Raw genomic sequence first — 21563 nt, 5'->3', positions numbered from 1 at the left:
CAAATTGCTTATAACGAATTTTTTCACATTCCTCGTCAGGACACACTCGTTAGTTGGCAGTGCATATGGAGTGAAGATGAGTTCGGTCGTTGGTTACACACGATTATCCCTAAGGTTTCGACGAGTGCTTGGTTTAAGGGATTGAATGTAGGTCGTGATTTCATTCGCGTGATATCTCGGCTCATGTCCAATCACTACAACCTAAACGCGCATCTCTATCGCATTGGGCTCGCAGCAAACAATCTTTGTGATTGTGGCGATAAATGACTTCCAATCATTAGGACTAAATAATTTCAGTATTAATAATTTTAACACTTATTTTAATAAGTCTAATTAGTTTAATATGTAATTATTAGCCACTTTCTTATCTAAAAAAAACTATGACTGACCGAGGAAAATCTTCTCCCTTCCTATATTGATTTGACCCTATAATCCTCGGCAACCTTTTTCTCTTCGATTTTTTTTAATTGCAATTATTTTCTTAATTTTTAATATAGAAATTGCTCTCTTTTTCGCTATAATATTAATTTTTGCATCATCAAATTTAATAAATTGAACAATTACTAGACCTTTTCCCAATTATTCCCTTTATTAATTGAGTTCATATCATGAATGAAATCAAGGGGATTCAGGATGAAATAATTAACTCATAAATATGAAGCGATATATTGCAATTAGTTTCGACCTAATCTTAAGTGGATACAAGCATATTTTATCTAAACTTTTATTTAAAAAATTGCACTTGCACTTAGAAATATATATATTTACTCAATTTATCTTAAATTAATTGAAACCAAAAAGAGGTATATTACTGTTAATGATATCAATGCCATTAAAGCCATCAAACCATAGAAGATAAAAGTTAGCTGCTTCTTTTTGATCACCATATTTCTATTAATATTTATATAGTTTAAAAAAAACATGACTTCTTCAATGTAAAATTAATGAACTTTATTTATACATATTACTTATATATTGCGATATATTGCAATTAGTTTCGACCTAATCTTAAGTGGATACACGCATGTTTTATCTAAACTTTTATTTAAAATTGCACTTGCAGTTAGAAATATATTTTTAATTGAGAAAATCGTTATTTAATGCTGTTTTTAATACAATGTGAACAACACTTTATATCGCTTCAATATCGATTGCTAACAATCTCACAGCTCTAACTGTTATATATGAACAAACGAGAGGTTATTCAAAGGTTTAGAATCGTTTTATAATTATTGGGGGGGGGTCTGTAGGCAGGTAGTCATGTTAGGGAGTAAACGAAATCTAACAAAAAATGGTAAAATTTGTTCATTACCTGAAAGACTAATAGTTAACAGACAATTCTATAAAATAACGGTGGTAGTTTTTGATAAAATAGTCCAGAAATTGATAAAAGTTTTTAAAAACATTCAACAGTATTATTTTTTCGGCTAATCGCTGCCCATCCATTACGAAGTCGTCTATCGCAACCATTGTGAGTCACGTTCCCAACACGCATGCACTGCTAGAATTAAAATATGCTTCCGTTCAGCATTTATGCTTTGAAGAGGAACCGTTCCCAAGTTTTTTTTTGTTGTTTTCATTCGATACGCTTCGTTCTAACTTGCGTGACTAATCGTATCCACCTCCTATTCCTCTATCTCTCTCATGCCGCTCAACATAAGTAGCTGTTAACGACTATCAACACATTTTTTCATATGACACCACATTGATGCACCATAAGCTACGACATCTGTTGACAACGCGTTTTTCCCCAGAAATGCGTCCGCTTCCCAACGCTCATCGAAAACGGGAGAAAAACCTGATTCAGCTCAATTTCAGGAATGCGCGAAATTTAACACTAAACTATCGAAATGCCTTAAGTCTGCGCACGGAATGCCCGTCGCTTTTTGTCTCACTTACTGCAGAGCTACTTTCCGTTGATTTACGACCTTCTTCTGTTTCGATTTCCCATTCATTCATGATTTCCATCGTTTGAAGATTTTGCAGAAAGCGAGCGTTGTCTCCATATTGGGATAATTATTTCGCTGGGACCCAATCGCGAACTGTAACTTGTCGTCCAATAGGAACGAGAAATCACTGTTTGCAAATGCAATAACAGAAAAAAAACAAAGAAAAAAAACCCCAACCGGATGAGTAGCTTCAAGATGCTGGACAATTGGCGGGGCCAGAAACCGACGAAAACGAGCTGCACCACGTATCCCGAAAATATAATTTTAAAATTAAATATATTGAAAAGTACACGGAACAAAGGAGGACATAAATTTTGTGCACCCTGTGCACCCTCCGTCGTCTCCCTGCCACCGACGGGGTCTGATCGAGAAAAACAAACCAACCAAGAGCTGAGAGGAACCGCCGAATTCGACAGGGGGAAAAAAGGAACCGATTTCGGAACTTTTTCCAAGGACCTGCCGGGTTGGTCGAGACCAGCCTCAGCCATTGTATGCGGGCTTGTTGAATAATGCATATTTAAATATGCAATGAGTCTTCGCGGAAAAGAAAAAAAAACCCAAAAGTTGACCCAATGAATGGTCAATGCGAACAACAAAGGGTCGGCCGTGTTCCGTAAACAAGAATGGTGGCTCTAAATTGATCGTTGGGAATTCATTTCGTATGCATCGCTTTTCTTAAATCTGATGTGTCGAGAGATGTTTTGTTTTCGGTTTCCGCTGCGGGCATCAAATGGTGTAATGTATGCTTTTGGGGAAAGCTGCTGGGCTGCTGGTGTCGTGTTGAAGGGGTGGTTCTAATATACAATATAAGGATCTGGAATAGCTAGCAACTACACTCCAAATGATACTTCCTCCCAGAGGGTTGGATATACGCGTATGATTTGCAAATTTTCATTACGGCTATTTGCACCTTACCATATGTACACTTGTGCGTTCTAACGTATTCCTTGTTTATGGTACAACCAACCCTAATTTTACAAATAAATAATGAGGAATAGAGAGAGAATAGAGTTGGAGGAATTCAAGAAAGTAGTGAAACTGACGGTTTCTGAAACGAATGACCTGTCGTATAAAAAAGACTTTGGTTTGGATTTTACAGGAAAGCTAGAGGGCTCTGCATTGGGAGCATTTAGGGGCAGTTGTTGTAGCCAAGGAAGTTTGGAGAGGAATGTCAGGACATTCAGGACAAAAATAAATCTGGGTGGAAACCGTTTCCGGCAGATGAACTTTGAAATCACGCATGACCGGAAAGTCATGCGTGATTACACCAATAAGAAGAGCACCTCAGTTCGTTATGTGGCCAAAAAGCTGGAATCGCCTCTCAGTACTGTCCATCGTGCCAAAGTAAGATTGGGTGTAAAGACATCTAAGAAGAAGAAGTTGATGTGAAGTCAAAAAAATCCGTCAAACTAAGAGTTTGAAAATTATATTATAATTTTTCTGAAGAAAAGAAGCGGTCAAAACCTATCGTTTGCATGTGGAACTTTATGATGAACATGATCCAGTAGTGAAAACATGTGAGAGATAGTTTTGTCAAATCAAAAGTGGTGATTCCAATCTGAAGAATAATGACGACCCTGGCGCAGCGAAACTGTTGGAAGACGAGACATTGCAGGAGTTGTTGGATGCAAACCCAACCCAAACGCAACAAAAAAAGAAACGCTGAATATATCCCAAGCAGCAATTGGCCATCGTTTGACAGCCACAGCTAAAATTCAGGAGCTCGGAAAAAGGCAAATGGGGCATCACAAAACTATTTTTGAAATTCTTCAACAGCACCAAAGGAAGTCGGTTTTGCAACGGATTGTCACTGACGAAAAATGGATCTATTGCGAAAACCCTAAGCACAAAAGATGCACTCTTTGTGATGGGACTAGAAGTATATGGTACACTACGATTAGAAGCCGGGTGAAACGGTTAATATAGATCGCAACCGACAACAAATGATGAATTTAAACATTGCATTGATAAAAAAATGACCGGAAAATTGTGAAGACATGGTAGAGTTATATTACAGTTTTCGACCTATAATCATTTGCACTCTTCTCTTTTTTCGCCTGCTTTGCCATGGCTCGGATGGTTGTGTTAATTGCAACGCCAGCTGCACTTCAAGTGAAATATTCGCTACCGTTCACAGCTCGAAGGGAAACATAAAACTCAAAACGAACAGAATGAGCGACCTTCGTTGTTTCGGGCACAGAAAGATTCTAAGAACTTTCCTCAGAGGAGATGCGATACTTATACGCTAGCGACAGCTTACTCACTAAACAAGGGTGGAGTTTACTTTGCAAATATTCTTTTTTCGCTATACCGTTGTTTCTATTCTAGCGGCTGCAAAAGTTGCCCGTTATTGACAGCTCTGTTAGGGAAAGCATACAAATGGACAGAACAAATGTGTGGGGATATGAGAATGCTTCCAATTTTCACCTTTTTAACCCTATACAGACAATGGGATTGTAATGTATAGCATATAATATTGGGTTGGGGAAAAAGAAATGTCGTATATTGTTAATATATGGCAACACTTAAACATATCTTGTGTTGTACTTATCGCATCGGGTCATACTATACGACTATTTAAAGACGACAATCTGTGCTACAAGTGTCGTTTTGACAGTGTTGCGATTGTCTTTTTCAGTCTCAAGTTATAGCGCGTCAAAGATGGAGTCCACCAAGCAAGAAATTCGCCATATTTTACGTTTTTACTACCTGTGAGGTAAAACTGCAACGAAGGCGGCCGAAAAAATTCGTGTAGTTTATGGACCCGATACTGTAACGATTCGCACAGCACAGCGTTGGTTTGATAGATTTCGTTCTGGTGTAGTGGCTGTCGAAGATACACCCCGTACTGGTAGGCCAATCGTCGTGGAAACCGATAAAATCGTATAATGAAGTTGCCTTCTAAATGGCAACAATTTTGCGAACAAAACGGCGCATATTTGCCTTAAATTGGGTAATTTTAAGTGTGTTAAATGAAGCGTCAAAGTTCGATCAGAAATACGATATTTCTTTTCCCCAACCCTATATATCTTAGAAAATTTCCGATTCGATTGGTATGCAATTCGTTAAAATCCGTTTGCAGCAAAAATAGTTATTAACGTTAACTTTATTTCATAAAAACGTGACCTGTTTTCTGATTTGGCACCCTTAATGAATGACGTAGTCCTACGTCCAAATATCACTATTTGCCTGAGAGGTGGTCAAAATGTAAAGAATCAAACGGGGATTACTTCGAATAAAAATATTTTTAGGTTCTCCTGCGAATTATGTTTTTTTTTTCTAAACGGTGGGTTATCTCTATGATATAACCGCAAGGTTGAAATAGGACTATCGTTGGCTTAGCAAGGATTTATTTGTATTGATTAAAGTTTGAATGAAACAATTTCTTGCATTGTCTTTGCAAAGCCGATTTCCCCAGATTCTTGATTCTGAAGTCCACGTTAGGGAAACAGATCCCGTCCTGCACAAACGCAAGCGAGGAACACAAATCGGGCCGAATAATGATTGATATTTACCAATTATTTAATTGTTTATCTAAAGAAAAATAAAATTACACTCATTATAATAGATTATATCAATTGATGCAAACATTTCTGCGAACTATCAAGAAATGCTCGAGTTCTAAGCATTCGAAAACCTTCATTTTTTCCTACATGTACAAGTATTTATATTTTCATTGAACTGGAATCTACTTGGGTGTTGAAAAACTGCAATAAAGGACTATAGACAAAATACATACTGTCAGTATATACCGGGAATTTTTATTTTTAAATTTTCCCGCTGATCATTTTGATTTTTGTTTTTCTACTGTCAGTGGTTTGATGGCCAATTTTGAGCGCGAACTGTCATTTAGTTTGTGTACAGCGCCATTAAGAACAAGTTAACTTATTTTGCTCGGCGATTTTTGATATGGATAATTCTATTGGTTGAAGATGTTAGGTAGACGACGCCAGTGGTTAGCGTAACAGCCTCACAATCTGATCGGCCTGGATTCAATCCCAGCTGGCGTCGTTGGGATTTTCTGAGGCGAAAAATCTCTGATAACGCCTTCCTTCGGAAGGGAAGTAAATAAAGTTGGCCCGGCTCAAGAGTTGTTGAGTCTGATAGGTAGGAACAGGTGGAGTCACCTCCCTGATGTTGGTGATTGGCACTGATGTGCGGAAATAGACCGACGAAAAATAAGCGAAGATAAAAAATAGATGTTTGGTAAAATGTTATGCTGCAAACAAAATTTATTGTGTGTCGAAAGACAGCCGAGAAGAGATGAACGATTTTCCTAAGAGCACACACATTGGATTGACGTAGCACTGCGATTGTTCGGAATAATTTTTTAAATATAATTCCTTTCATTGTTTAGAAATCTGTTATTGTTATTTTAACTCTTTTGAAACTCCAAATGGTGGCCCTTATAACCGTACTTATAATCGTCAAATGGGTTATAACGAACAAAACACATAATTAGTTTCTGGTAGGAGGTTCAACGAGAGTAGCCACACGTACAGATTAATCTGGAATGGTACAGATTTTTCTAAAAAATTTTTGGTACGAATTACAAATTTTTGTACATAAGTACAGATAGGCACGGATTTTCTGGAATGATAAATTATTAACACGTGGAGTAGGTAAAACTGGTGAGAGAGAAATTTGATTTCGATGATTGGTCCACAAGGCTGCTGCAATGAAAATCCCAAATCCCAAATCCCAAAATAGTTCTCGATCTAACAAGCAACAAACAGTGCGGAATGGTAGACGAAGTATTGGATCGGTAAACAATAATAATTATGCCGTCGTTAGTTACATGGAATATAACGTTTATGGGGAAGAAACAAAGAAATGTTGAAAATACATACGATTTAGTGATATTTTGAGGCAAAATGCACATGAAATCATATAGATACTTTAGTTTTAATGAATAGCCATGATATTGCGATTTTTCCCATTGTCTTACTCTTATTATTAATCTTATTCTAAGTCATCGGGAGTAGAAGCTTTTTCGCTGAAATAATGTTCGTTTGCCAACTATATTTCATGCCACACACACTGACACTGTGGGCCATGATAATATAATCGGTGAAATATTTATTTTCTATGGAATTGCAGCAGTTTTACTAACCCACTCCACCATCTACATCACCCTTATTCCTGCACAATACGAATTATTGCACGCAATTTTGAGTTGTATACAACATTCACGGAAACCAAGTTGAAAGAAAGAATACATTAAACATGATTTACTGTGCATTCGCTCGCGAAACACACCTCTTTTATTCGTTAAATTGCTCACTTGTTTTACTATTTCCACTGTTGAGGTCTCGGGCGAGAGAATTACTGAATAAATTTACTGTCTGATGGTATATATTATAACATATATCGTAAAAACGATTCTGCGCAATATGCATTTGCATATAATTTTTCGTAGAGTAACCCTCCTATATAGAAATCAAAGACGTAGTCCTACGTCAATGAAAGGAAATGCTCGGAAATCGGAAATCATTTGAGTTTCACAGAGCTAGCCCGTGAATTGAATTTCTTTACAGGACTATTCGTCATATTTTGGATGATGTTTTGGGCATGAGAAAAGTCGCAGCATGACTAGTACCAACAGAGTTCATATTTCTTCCAAAATTCCATCGCAAACAAGTGACTGAAGACATGCTTGAACGATCAAATTCTGACCCTACGTTCATCCAACGCACAATTACTGGAGAGGTTGCCCTGTGTGATTTTTCCCTATTTCCGAAATTAAAATTACCGCTTCGTGGGACCCGCTTTGATGGCATTGAAAGCATAAAAATGAATTTGCTAAAGCTATAAAAAGTATTTCAATGACTGGATTGTTCCTTAGAAAAAGTGTATTGATTCAGAATCGACCTAGAAATTTAGACGATGAATAAAGCATTTTCTTTAAAAATGCAGATTCAGGGTATATATTTGACAGAATGTATATTTTTCGAAAAATAAAATCCACCCTAATAGTGAAGGGAGAAACCCAAAGGTCTGCGATGCATACATTCATTGTTCTGCCCATCTCGGGTAATTCGTTTCCCGTTGAACCCGATTGAAAAAAAAACACCATCAAACGATCAATGCACACGCTAACAATTATCTTGAACGCAATCGTTTTTTTTCAGCCTGTTCGTATTTCTTGAATGAATTATGCTTAACGCAGGCCAAAAATCTGATCCAACACAAATGACGATAACGAACGGAAAAGGGATTAAATTTATTCGAAGGATCGTTAACTGTTTTGGTTTTCGGGTTTTTTGCTTCGGTCCCGCTCCTGCGAATCGATGTTCGATGTCGGATTGATTGGTACTCTCTTTTGGGCCATCGCCTTGATTAACAACTGTCCTCTGGGATTGAAGCGTATTTTTGTATATCCCGTTTTTTGTGAGAAGATTTTTGTTTTGTTCGAAATGGTAAGCGATTGAACGGTTACAAATGGATGCTTTGAGAAGCGATTCGAAAGTGGCTGAGATAAACTACATTGTATCCTTTCTTCATCCAATTTTCTTTCATGCAGGATGTTTGCTTTTGTTCGTTTTTTCTTACGCATAGAAGTTTCTACTTTGAATATGTTCAAAGTAAGAGAAAATTTCGATGTGGACATAGTTAACGATAAAAAAGTAACCTAAATCAAGATTCATGAATTGAAGAAATTCCGGAAGTTCATTTAAAACACGTCAAGAAAAAAGGATAAATTACATTTCAAATTTTTTGTTAAAAAACTTGTTTAAAAATTGAATTTAATATTAAAAAGTTTTATATTTAAAAACACTATCTCCGATATTCATATCATATAATATCATCTACGGCAGACATAATGCTTTTTCACTAAATTATTTCAGGAATTCATCAAACCGCTAGTAGAAATGATTAAATTGAATTGTAGCCCCATCGTTTCCCGAGGTTGAGCAAATTACAGTTGTGACATTCCTCCACAACATATCTAAAACAGAATGAAATTTCATATTTCATTGATAGTATATTTGTATCTGCAGTCAGTTTGCAGACGATATCCACATGATCTTTGACATAGTTCAGCTTAATAATTCAGCTTCTCGTGAGATTAAGATTCGATGTATTTGTTTCACTCGAAACGTTCTACTACCGGAATATCAGCTGAAAAAAAAACACTGCAGGACAACTGATCGTGATTTGTTCACAATTTTTACCCAAGATGAAAGTCCCACATTCATACGACGACAACAGAGAAGACGCAAGAATCTGCTACAAAAAAGCGATATTTTTAAAACAAAAAAAAACAGACCGAAGCAGAACGCGAATCGTCTCCCCACATTCTACTGAGTGGTCCTCGATCCGATGCAAGGCTAGGTAAAATCCTCGGCTGCCATTTTTGCGATTTCATAATGTGTTTGCGATTGTCGGTTTGTTGTTGTTGTTGTTATTGTATTTCCGTCACATTCCCGCAGTAATGGGCACTCGGACTTTTCTTCGCGATTATCGCGAGGGAGAAAAAAAATATATACATCATCATCATCATCATGCAAACAATGTGATGTGTTTCATCATGCCACTTGTGGTGGAATGTAGACTGCGATGGGTTAAAAACGGTCAAAATATTATCAGTGGGTGCGATGCATGTATTTGACAACACTCGGCGGTAGCTTCCGATCCGTTTGCTCACTAGAAACTATATCAAGGAACGTAGCTCACACTTATTTTTTCATCTCTGTTCACAATTACCACTTAAAATGTAACTAATCAATGTGGCAGAAAGGAGAGTGGACAGGCAATCAATGTTAAGTTCAACCACAGTCTGAGTTCTATCTAGCGAACGAACACCGCATGACATAAGGTTACACAAGGGATGTTCATTTCTTTAGGAACTTGCAAATTCAAAAAAATTAGTTGTAGCAGAGCAGGTTTTTAATCGTGTGCATGTTACATGTTTTATCGTATCTATAAATTGTACATTGCACGATAGCCATTTTCAGGCGTAAGAGAATTTTTTCTGCTCTTCCATTGTTTAGTTAGACCACCAGATAGCGGAGACAGTTTATATGATCATTGTTGTGTTATTAATAGCACAGCAGCCCGATGTTTCTTGCAGAGCAGAGCAGAGCAGTTGTATGGATGAATCGAACTTCATTCGACCGCGGATCGATGTCCATCGCTGATGATGTGTGGACGTAGTTATTCTAAAACAGTGGCTTTAACCTTCCTATACTCACGCATAGGTCTGACAGACCGAGCATCAATGAGGTTGCTGAATTAAATGACTATTGAAACTGAATGAAGTTCAAGAAAAAACTATTTTCTGGATTTTTTTACTCAATTATATCTTTTTATTTGAATAGATACCAATAACGCCTAAACATATACAATAGCAATATATATACGCAACGCAACAAAAACCATCATCCACTTCTCTAACTGATGAAAACATCGACAAAACAAAAGGAATGGTGCTCGGAAATCATCATTTAAGTTTAAGAGAAAAAGTTTAAGAGTTTAAGAGAGTTAAGTATCTCTCACGAGACGGTTCATCATATTCTGGTTGATGTTCTGGACATAGGAAAAGTAGTAGCACGACTAGTGCCAAAAGAGCTCTATTTTCATTAAAAATATAATTGCAATCAAGTGACTGAAGAAATACTTGAGCGATCAAATTCTGATGCCTCGTGCATGCAACGCATAAATACTGGCCCGTGTGATTTTTTTATATTTCCGAAACTCAAATTAATTGCGTGAATCTAAATCGACCCCATAACTTATAGAGGCCATTATGTACCTAAAATATTTGTTTTTATTATTCGGAGTAGGCCTGGAGTAGGGCTTCGGCAAGGGTGCCAAATTAGACGCTTCTCTTCTTCTTGAATGGCGTTAACGTTCCCTGTGGAACTGTTGCCGTCTCAACGTATGCATTAACTAGCGTCATTTATTAATACTTAGTTGAGATTTCTTAAGCCAAATAACACGCCTTGAATGTATTCCGAGGGGCAAACTCTAGAATGCGCGTGACCACAGTGCAAGTCGAAGGAAATGTCTCTGACGAAAAATCCCCCTGTCAGAACGGGAATCGAACCCGAACACCCGGCATGATGATGATCAGACGCGTTTTCATGAAATAGTTGCAACGTTATTAACGTTTTGTGCTGCAAACGACTTTCGTTGATTTGCAGACCAAGCAAATCGGAAATTCTTTTAGATTTATGTGATATGCTATACATTACGAGACCTTAGTCCGCAACCGGTTTAAATTGACGAAAATTGAAAGCGTTCCTATTTTTCCACACCTTTTTTGTATACTTTGTTGTAGTTTACCTAACCGTGAGGGTCATAACGAACAACTAACTAATGCAGCGGTGAAGCATAAGTTTTATATAACTCTGCGAAGCAAACACGCGTATCTCGATCGCTTGATATGCAAATGCAGTGCTTTTGTCCTACGGATACTGAAGCGAGAGGGAATATTGGAACCTAAGAGGGAATATTGGAACCGTTTGGAATTTATTCGGTATAGAAGAAGGAAATCGCGATTTCTATTAGTCACAGGGTTGCCACATATACAGAATATTCTGTATTTTACAGGTTTTTCCGCCAAATTTCAGATAAAGAATCTGTATATACAGAATTACAGATTTTCAGCAAAGATACAGAATTCACAGTTTTTTTTAAATCAATTTTAAACATTAATTTTATTACAGTGCATACATAGATACCTTGATTTATAAAATGTTGAACGCAGCGCAATGAGATGGCGTTCATTGAAGGCAGTTGTTAAGCGAAATCTTGAGCGATTTGATGAGCCTAAACAATTCTTTTCGTTCCAAGTTAAGTATGACCATAATCAATCTGCCAATCGTATATTGACTCATTTCTTATGACTGAACCGATTATGATGTTCCTAAACTTTGTTTTACCGCTCATCAATAACGAAATCTGCACTTTTCAATCAGAAAGGTCTCAATTTCGGGAAATTTATAATAAACCTTAATGATGCCAATTTCCTCAATTCGTTGAAGCAGGTAATAGACAAGGCTTGGAAAACGAATTCAGGCTCAAGACGAACATTATGGGGCAAAAATTGAGTGACTAAGATATAACTTGGTCCCAGTTGTTGGATGCCAAAAGGCGTGATGAGAAATTTTTGTATCCATTGCTAAGGTCATTTGTAACATACTTTTTGAAAACATTCATCAGCTTGTGTTGAGCGAATATTCTCGCCTTACAATGCCACCAAAAACAAAGTCTGGAAATCGGTTGGCACCCACAATTATAGATTCTATTTTGAAGGCGAAGTACTATGTATCGGCTCAAGAAGGAGCTTCAAGGATGAATTTGACAAAAAACATTGTAGGCAAAGTTCAACAAAACCATGTATAACCATCATACAATTCAGAGGATTATGAGTAAACCTTTTTATGATTTATTTTGTTGTATTGATACGACTTTAACAACCCATAAATAAGAAAAATAAATTCAAAATGAAAATAAACCATTACAATTCATTTTTTCCCTTAATTTTTCCAAAAAAAAATACAGTTTTGTTAAAAATACAGATACACAGATTTTTTCAGAAAATTTTACAGAATTAAATGTGACAACCCTGCTTTCTGTTAATGTTGATATCACACATAGTGGCCGCTCGTTCGAAATGCAAACGCAGTGCAAGTTGTATGGACTTTGAGGAGAGAGAAAATATTGCAAATTAAGCTCTGCTAGTTTCCTACCTATGTGGATTTTGAAGAAGACATTCGTGATTTCTGTTTGAAGTCACGCCACGTCTTTCTTTTTTGCTTATGTCACACACAGCAGTTCAAGTGCAAAATCATTTCGGAGCGTATACTTCCAGCTTTGATCATTTAGTTTCACTCACCAAAAAAAATTATAGAAAGAATCATAATGTGAAGGGAAGTAGGAAACCAACCGATATTCTTGGCCTTTTCTGAACAAGAAAAAGATTTTCGGCTTGTCTGACGATACTGTATGCAGAGAGATCCATACTTTACCAAGCAAGTGGAGTATTTTTCCCTTTTTTGTCCCATTTTTTATTTTATTTAGGCTCATTACCATTTCTAGCTGTAACAGAGCCAGATTTAATCGTGTTCATGTTACATGCTAATCGTGTCTTCTATACCATGTGGTAAATTACATAGTAGCCATTCAGTCTTCAGAATGTTCTTTCTATTCCATTGTTCAGTCAGACAGGACAGCGGAGACAGTTGATATGATCATTGTTGTGTTATTAATAGCACAATAACTCAATGTTACTTGTTGCAAGCTGAGCTTGTATGAATGGAGAGATGCCAGGACTCCGATCGTGAATCGATTTCCATCAATGATGGTTGTTGTGTAGACTTAGTTATTCTATAAGAACACAAAAATGGTCAACTGAGGGTCCTGAGTTTTGAGCACACGATTGATCGCTTAGTAAGCGAAAGCACTACCAATGTGGCTACGAAGACCCCCTCTCTTAACCCTTCATTGTGGTTCTTTTTCTTTGTACACAAGTATGTGCTAACGAATTTAGTTGGATGTTTATACTTCGAGAAACAAAAGCATATTGGACGAAAACGTCTTTATTTTATATACATAGGATTGCGATAGTCACGCCATTAAACGCCAATCCGTTTAATGGATTGCCTATTTATGCATAACGATAACTTATTTTTCAGATATACGTTTTACATACTCCATCCTTTTTTGTTTGTCTCGATCAAACAGGATGAAATCGCAGGGCGGCATTGTAATTCAATTCAACTTACTAGGTGATATTCGTTTGGTTCATAATAACTTCTCACTTTCTGCCTTGGTTATTTCCAGGAGCTTGAGCTTGAGCTTGAGCTTGGGTAGACTGTACAATGCGTAGTTGCTCTCCGTGATTGACCTGAACCAACCAAATGGCACAAAGAACACACAGAATGGCGCTTGGGACTAGTAAATCATTCTCGTTGTGCAATTTTCGGTGATTCGAGCTTTAAATTACTTTAAATAACAACGCCGGCCACGTCCTTATAGTCCCCAGGGGAAGGGAAGGAATGTTAGTATGACATTCGCCACCCGAAGGCCAGATGGGTCGCCTCTAAAGCGTGGTTCCCCAGCGTTTATCATGGAAGGGATAGTTGTTAGTGGGAATGGTTAAGAAAAATCAGGATTCACTGCGGTAAGTGATGTGATCCTAAAAACGTGAACTTTCAACTATTCGGCGAAATGGGATTTGAAGAAAATATACATTCTTATCGGACCGGTCATGCATTTCGTTATTCGACGTAGTACATAAATATTTTTCCTGGCCTGAGAAGGTCATAAAAACTCTCGATTTATGTATGTTTACTAGCGGACCCGGCAAACTTCGTCTCGCCCAAAATTCGTTTTTTGTTATCAATTCCTTCAAACATTCACGTTTTCTTACTAAGCGCAAATTCATGAGTGCAATCGCAATAAATGTTTGATACAGAAAATATGATAGAATAAAGACAGACCCCTCCCCTTTTCTCCACTTAGAGAATCCCCTTTTCTCCACTTCACTATAGAAACGTTTCGTGGCCCCTAAAATCTTCACATGCCAAATTTGGCTTTATTTGCTTGATCAGTTTTCGAGTTATGCAGAAATTTGTTTTTCATTTGTATGACAGCCTACCCTAGAAGAGAGGGGAGGAGTGTCGAACCACCGAAGAAACATTTATTGCATCCTAAAACCTCCACATGCCATGTTTGGTTTGGTTTGCTTGATTAATTCTCGAGTAATCCAGAAATTTGTGTTTCATTTGTATGGCAGCTCCCCCTTAGAGAGGGGGGTGGAGTGTCTAACCACCATAGAAACATTTATTGCACCCTAAAACCTCCATATGCCTAATTTGGTTGCATTTGCTTGATTAATTCTCGAGTAATGTAGAAATTTGTGTTTCATTTGTATGGAAGCCCCCCCCCCTTAGAGAGGGGGATGGAGTGTCTAACCACCACAGAAACATTTATTGCATCCTAAAACTTCCATATGCCTTATTTGGTTTCATTTGCTTGATTAATTCTCGAGTAATGCAGAAATTTGTGTTTCATTTGTATGGCTCGGTTCAGTAGTTTCCTAGTCCATAAGAATCAGACAGATAGACAGACAGACAGAAATCCATTTTTATATGTATATAGATTCAAACGCGGAGACCAAGGGTAATTTTTTCAACCTGGGAAGGTCGCTAAGAAACCCTTTTAGTATTTCTGTAATCCACGATATATTCTTAACCTGAGAAGATCAAGAAGAAAATTCTTTTAAACATTTCTGCCTTGGTTATTTCCAGAAAATAATTAACAATTAAGATTGTATATATGTTGCTTCGTATGATATGAATTATCCATGCACATAGAAAAATCAGAACATTTCAGGACTTGTTACATTTTAAATGCTTTCAATCTTTCTTATTTGCAAATAAAATACAAAACTGACCACCCCGAGGAACTCAGCACAAAACAAACGAACACATTTTCTGTCTCACAATGTTACATTTTCACGGGGAGCAGCATGGGTGGACAGTACAAAGTATCCAACCCAAGTGAAATCCCAGACTAGCAAAAGCCCACAAGGCGCCATCCCTACACACAGCCACAGCCCGTCCAACCCGGTTCGCACCACCCGGCGGCGGTGGCGACGATGGGGACGCCCAGATTTTGTGTACACACGTTCTATTTATTTCGGGATTTCAAGCCTTTATCTCCCGTTACAGCACCTCGTGTGTGCAGTCTCTGATTCGCTCCAATTCACCTTCTTCTCGTCTTGTGTCAAGGAGCAGCGCGAGCGGACCGACCGCCAGCGAATCAGCGAAACATTTTTGTTTAGTATTTTTGTTGCAGCCACTCAGTGTAGTTACTCGAGCAAGCAAGCAAGTGCCAGCCAGTGCCAGTGTCCAGAGCTAGCAGGGAACTAGTGCGCGGATACGTGCGGTGTTCTAACTGATCCATCCTCGGGAGTAAAGTTTGTGCGCTCAGAAAAAAAACACAACCATAGAAGAAGAAAAAAAACACTTCCGGTCACTGAGGTGAAGTGTGGATATATGCGCAGGGGTGTTGTGCTGTGAGAGCAAACGGAGAGTGTGTAACATTATCCCCTGTGGGAATGACGCAAGTAGCAAAGAAGAAAGTTCACAATTGGAATCATCTGAAGTCTACGGCCGTTGTTGATCTGACCTAGTGGGGGTTGTGTGTTAATGTGCGAACTATACCACTCGCGCTTTGGATAACGACTCAACGACAACAGCGACAGCAACAAACAGCAAGCACTGAGATATCAAGTGCCCCGAGGAGAAGATCCGGCCATAGGAGTGTGCGTTTGGATCGTACTTTTGAAGAATCGTAACCCAGCGGTAGCAGCCATAGCCGATAATCATCACGTAGAGTAACAACATAAAAACCTTCAGCAGTATGATGTGTCAACATCATCAGTTGCTTGCTCTGCAATCGGTCCACATGAAAAGTGATCTGCGTAAGTGTTGCTTTGTTCAGAGACTGCTTGGCAGCAGAGAGGCTGGGAACATCAGCACATCAGCATACACAGACAGCCGTTCAGCCAACGTGATCCGTGTGTGTGTGTGTGTGGCTATGTGTGCCGTCACATCACGATCACCTTGTTAATGCGACTCGTTTAATTCGAAATCGGGAAGGTCAAAAGGCAATGTGCGATTTGATGAAGTCAGATGGTTTGTTGTTTTGAAAATATGCCGCCAAATGAGGCACTGGTTTTAGATAGTTGAGCTCTGAGGGGGGCATAATGTACTGCCGCTGTGGCCTAGCGCATGCGGTTGATTATTCTTATCGGCTACATTGGAAATATTATTACGAGTTTTATGGATTCTCAGCAGCATCCAGAGTGAAAACAAAACTGTTGGGTTTTTTTTACAAACATGAGCATAAATCAAATTTCTTTCGTGTAACAATCAACCTCATTCCATTTACCGTGTTTTATTATTTTTTCTCCGCTTTAAACATAATGTAACACATTGATAGAGTGTGACATTCGAAGTACTTTGATTATAGACTACACGATTCGTAGTTGCTCATTTGAAGTTGGTGTGATCAACCTGAACCAACTAAAATGCACTAAGTGCACATCTCATTGCTGCTTGCATGAGATTGAGCGGGAATTAAACAACGGTGAGCACTGTAACTAGTGATGTGATAAGAATTGTGATCACCTGTTTGAAAATTCGGACAACAAATATGACTCTAGTGACCAATCAACCAATCAGGCAAATGAACTTAGAATTCAATAAGATTGTAGAATGTAACGTCTCCGAAACGGTAAGAACTTTTCTCGTTATATGTTTCAGGTTATTCAACAACGCCACATGTCGGTATCTGTATTGTCGATATTGTCAGTCGGTATTGAAGTTTCTCTCTAGTTCGCGTCGGTCCCTATGGGTTTTTTCGTTAGGAGGGAGTCGGAGCTGGGTACAGCAGTAACAAATCTAGGGAATAATTTTTAGAAAAGGTCCCTGATGGTTCATAGGGATTGTCGAGGGGCCATACGGTGATACCGGTATCGACAAACGAATAGTATTCTTTGTATGTATGTCAAGGGGTTGAACAACTGTTACGATTCACAGACCTCAACTTGGGAAGCATTCCTAAAACTGCTGAGTTGACAATGGTATTAGTGATGTCTGATTTTTCAAATTAATCGTTCATCAACTATATTTCCAAGCTGTTCGTTAACCGTTTATAAGGGGCTGTCCACATACCACGTGGACAGAAAAAGCATGATTTTAGATTCCCCCCTCCTACTCCGTGGACAAGCGTGGACATTTTCATATTCCTACCCCCCTTTGTCCACGTGGACATTTTTCCTTTTTTAATCAAAACAATTGGGGAAATAACTGAATTGCGCCTTAATTCCATTTTAACTCCATTTGAGTTTATTCTATTTCAAATTTTACTAGCCGTACCCTGCTGTACCTGCTTTGCTGAGCCAATTGTTTTTGTATGGTAGAGAAATGATCAACAAGTAATTTTGAAATACTTGTGAGTATACAATATTTTTTCATCATCATCAGCGAAGATATAAAGGTTATCTGGTTTGCCAACACGGAAACACGCAATGTACAGTTGAGCAGGTGAGGAACAATCCGCATCTGAATATAAACTTCACAACTTCAAAGATTGATCTTGAGTTTACTAATTATGATTGCAAACGCCAGTCGAATAAAAATAAATGAAATTAAAATCATCTTTAAATACAATTTTAGTACCCGTTTTTTAAAAACATTTGCAAAAAATGTGTTGATATCACATAAAATACAAATTGCATACAATTCATTTCGTTTTCACCGTGTAGTGACGTTCGTGATCAGGCCCTACATATTTGATACAAGAAAGTGAATTTACGTTCACAGCTTTATTTTAGCAGAGTGTTTATTCTATCTGGAAATCCATGAACATCTTCGCCAGTAACAATGCAAATAATTTGATTAATTCGAACATTTTACTACAGAGATATTCTTGATCGAATGAAAAGTTATCCTTTCTCTTTGGATTATGAATATTTCATGATATAACGATCGCAGAGTCGCAGTTGTGAAGGTATGAAAATGTTCTATACAATATAAAGTCATTGCTTTATTTCATGACAGAGTTACAGCGTTCCAAAAATCACCCAAACTTTACGATGTCGCATTCCACTCCTCTATGTTTTTTTGTTGAGTGAAGTTCTTTGTCCCCTGTGGTATATGATCGATCATTGCAAATGCCGATTCATATTCACTCTGTATTTCCGATTCACCTTTAGTAGGTAGCGCAATACGAAACCTTTTCCGCCATAGTTCGGATAATTTTCTAAGGGTCCTTATCGAACATTCTGCTTCGAGTGGCTAGATGACTTTCAAAGTGCTCGCGGGGAAAATTGACATCAGACAACTTACGATTCATTCATTCCCAACTATGAAATCTAGCTCAAATCTCAATTATGAAAGAATTATTGAACATTTCTTGCGACCTATTTTTTTGCCTTAAATTGACCCAAATTAAAAAATACGCTACTTAGAACGATTTAATTGCATTCATTTGAAAGATGAGAAAATTTTGCGGGAAAGAGCTTCACTTTGTTGATAGAAACAAACAAGTTTATTATATATTTTTGGCAGAAAATTAATAAAAACCCTTGAAAATGAAATTTTTTAAAGTTTTTTCCACCTCTAAAAGGTACCTCAATTCATCAAATTAAACGTTTTACAACTGCAATCTGTGCGAAATTTTCAGAAAAATAAATATTAAAATACTGGGTCAATTGATTAAAGTTTGACGACTAGTGGTGCATGGATCATTTTACGCAAATGTAAATATTAATTCCTAGAAATCGACTAAATTCTAACACCTCGAAAAATTGCAACTTTTCGAAAAAATAAATACAAAAAAAATTGATTTTACACGAAAAACTATACGGGAGAACTATGTTCTCGAGATAGAACAAAATCTATATAAAATCATATTTGATGAAAAAAGCCGTATGCGTGATAGCATGAAAACTCAATCATAATGGAATTGTTTAATTTTTTTAGTTTTGGGCTATGAACGTTTAAGCATAACCTCTATCTATGAAAGTCATAGGATCATAGGAAATAGCTCGGTCGTTCACAGTTTACGTGAGTTATTTTCAGAATATGTATTTCAATGAAGAAGAATGATATTAATAAAACTATATGAAGCACTCTCAGGCAGCTCAATTCGTTTATTGATAAATACGGAGTACTCAAGTTTGGCGGAATGTTTTTAAGGGCTTGAATAAGGAACAGTTTTTATTTGATTTAGAATGTATCGGTGACTATATTTGTAAAAGTATTTGTTATTCGTGTCCACGTGGACAAAGTCCATACCCCCTTCCCCCTCTACGTGGACAAGCGTGGACATTTTTATAACCCCTACCCCTACGCATAACCCCTTAACCCCTTCATTTGTTAATCGTCAAATTTTCTATTAATAAAAATGAAATATGTGTATAACAATTGAAAAATGGATGCTTTTATTCAATGTAATCAATTAGGGGTATCCACAAACCACGTGGACATAAAATGTACCCCCTCCCCCTTTGTGGATAAGCGCGGGCATTGATTATACACCTCCACCTGTTGATCACGTGGACATTCCTCCAGTTTTTGGTAAAAGATGAAGTGAAAAATTTAATTTATTTTTTTTCCATTATTTTTTCAAGAAATTTAAAAAAAATTGTTCAAGGGGGCAGCATGTAGTGATTTCTAGTGATCTAGTTAATCAGTCCTGCATGCCTTGCTTATGGCGAAATATTATTGTTCACAGGAAAGGCAGATACATCTTCACTCCCGGTTTTCCATTCACCTTCCTCAATCGTGTCCCTGTTAAGTCATAGTATCTCAACAACAACCGTTGTTGTCAACGCAGTGTAAAATTTCTTCCGCTATCGTTCGGTGAATTTGATGACGTTCCACGTCATATTTCGGCTAAGACTTCTCCAGAGCATTAAACATATTTTTACTTCCAAATCCTTATCAACCATTTTACATTGAGCGTCTTACAAAGTACCAGCTAACTCTCGCTAGTATGTTCATCTAGTTGTATTTTGATTAAATTCTTGAGTCAAATGATTCTCTTTGTAAAAATTATTTTTGTTCTTTGATTTCTTTTTCACTAACATTGCTCGGGAAGTTATTTCTATCGCTTCGCACTATCCAAATTACTTCGCAAATTACATTAGGGTTGCCTTGATTTTCCCACATGAAATTCATATCTGGGTGGGAGGGGTGTTATTTAACCCTCACCTTGGAAGATTTTTGAGGTTCAAAAAATCAAAGCTTTGAGCGCTTTGAGGCACCTCTAAATCATGTCCGATTGAGCTGAAACTTTGCACAGGTAATTTTTTTAGCCAATACACAAAATGTACCGGTAAATTTATTCGGTTTTACAACAGATGGCGTAACTTGATTATTATTCCAGTGAATCAAATTTCCAGACATTCGTTGGAAAACTACTGTCATTGCGTGTCTTTTTCATTACATGTCAAAAAGTTGAAGCATAAACAACATAGTTTTTTTTGTCACTTCGAATATGTCGAATTTCGCTCCGACGAAAGTGTTATTTGCGGGGAGTGTTACTTCATTACTTCAATATGAAGAAAAAAGCTGCGAAAAGTCATCGCATTTTGGTGGAAGTTTATGGTGACCATACTCCAACTGAGCGAATGTGTCAGACGTGGTTTGCACGGTTAAAAAGTGGTAAGTTTGTCTTGGAAGACGAATAACGTTCTGGGCCGCCAAAAAAGCTTGAAGATGGAGAATTGAAGGCTTTACTCGAACAAGATCCATCACAAACGCAACAAGAACTTGCACATACACTTGGAGTAGCTCAGCAAACCATATTTTTAGAGGCGAATGAACTGCAAAGTTTAAAGCCTCTTAAAAACAAAGAAGAAGAAGAACCATATCCGAGATCGTTGAACAACAATGGGAGTGATCTGAAAGATAGGACATTGGGTGCGTATGAATTGAAGCCACGAGACGTCAAACGCCATTTTTCACGTGCGAACAACTGCTCCAACGGCATAAAAAAAATGTTTTTTTGCATCGAATCGTTACTGGCAATGAAAAGTGGGTCCATTTCCATTTAAGAATCCAGTGCTTACTAAAAATATTCTATGTA

At 37.6% G+C, this 21563-nt stretch overlaps 2 protein-coding genes across 5 annotated transcripts in view; one reads left to right on the top strand and one right to left on the bottom strand.

The window, feature by feature from the left end:
* Positions 1 to 21563, bottom strand: part of LOC129779214 (dedicator of cytokinesis protein 9) — a 240711-nt gene that overhangs the window by 176186 nt on the left and 42962 nt on the right. The window lies entirely within an intron of this gene.
* The window catches only part of LOC129779215 (protein phosphatase 1L), a 78047-nt gene continuing 72246 nt past the window's right edge, over positions 15763 to 21563 (top strand). The window contains exon 1 of the mRNA XM_055786567.1: positions 15763 to 16386. Within this exon, the coding sequence (XP_055642542.1) occupies positions 16326 to 16386 (61 nt within the window). The 5' untranslated portion in view covers positions 15763 to 16325. The remainder of the gene's footprint in view (positions 16387 to 21563) is intronic.

Source organism: Toxorhynchites rutilus, chromosome 3 (assembly GCF_029784135.1).
Source record: "Toxorhynchites rutilus septentrionalis strain SRP chromosome 3, ASM2978413v1, whole genome shotgun sequence".
Lineage (NCBI taxonomy): Eukaryota > Metazoa > Arthropoda > Insecta > Diptera > Culicidae > Toxorhynchites > Toxorhynchites rutilus.
Note: the sequence above shows the minus strand (reverse complement) of the source record. Positions and strands in the feature narration are given on the sequence as shown.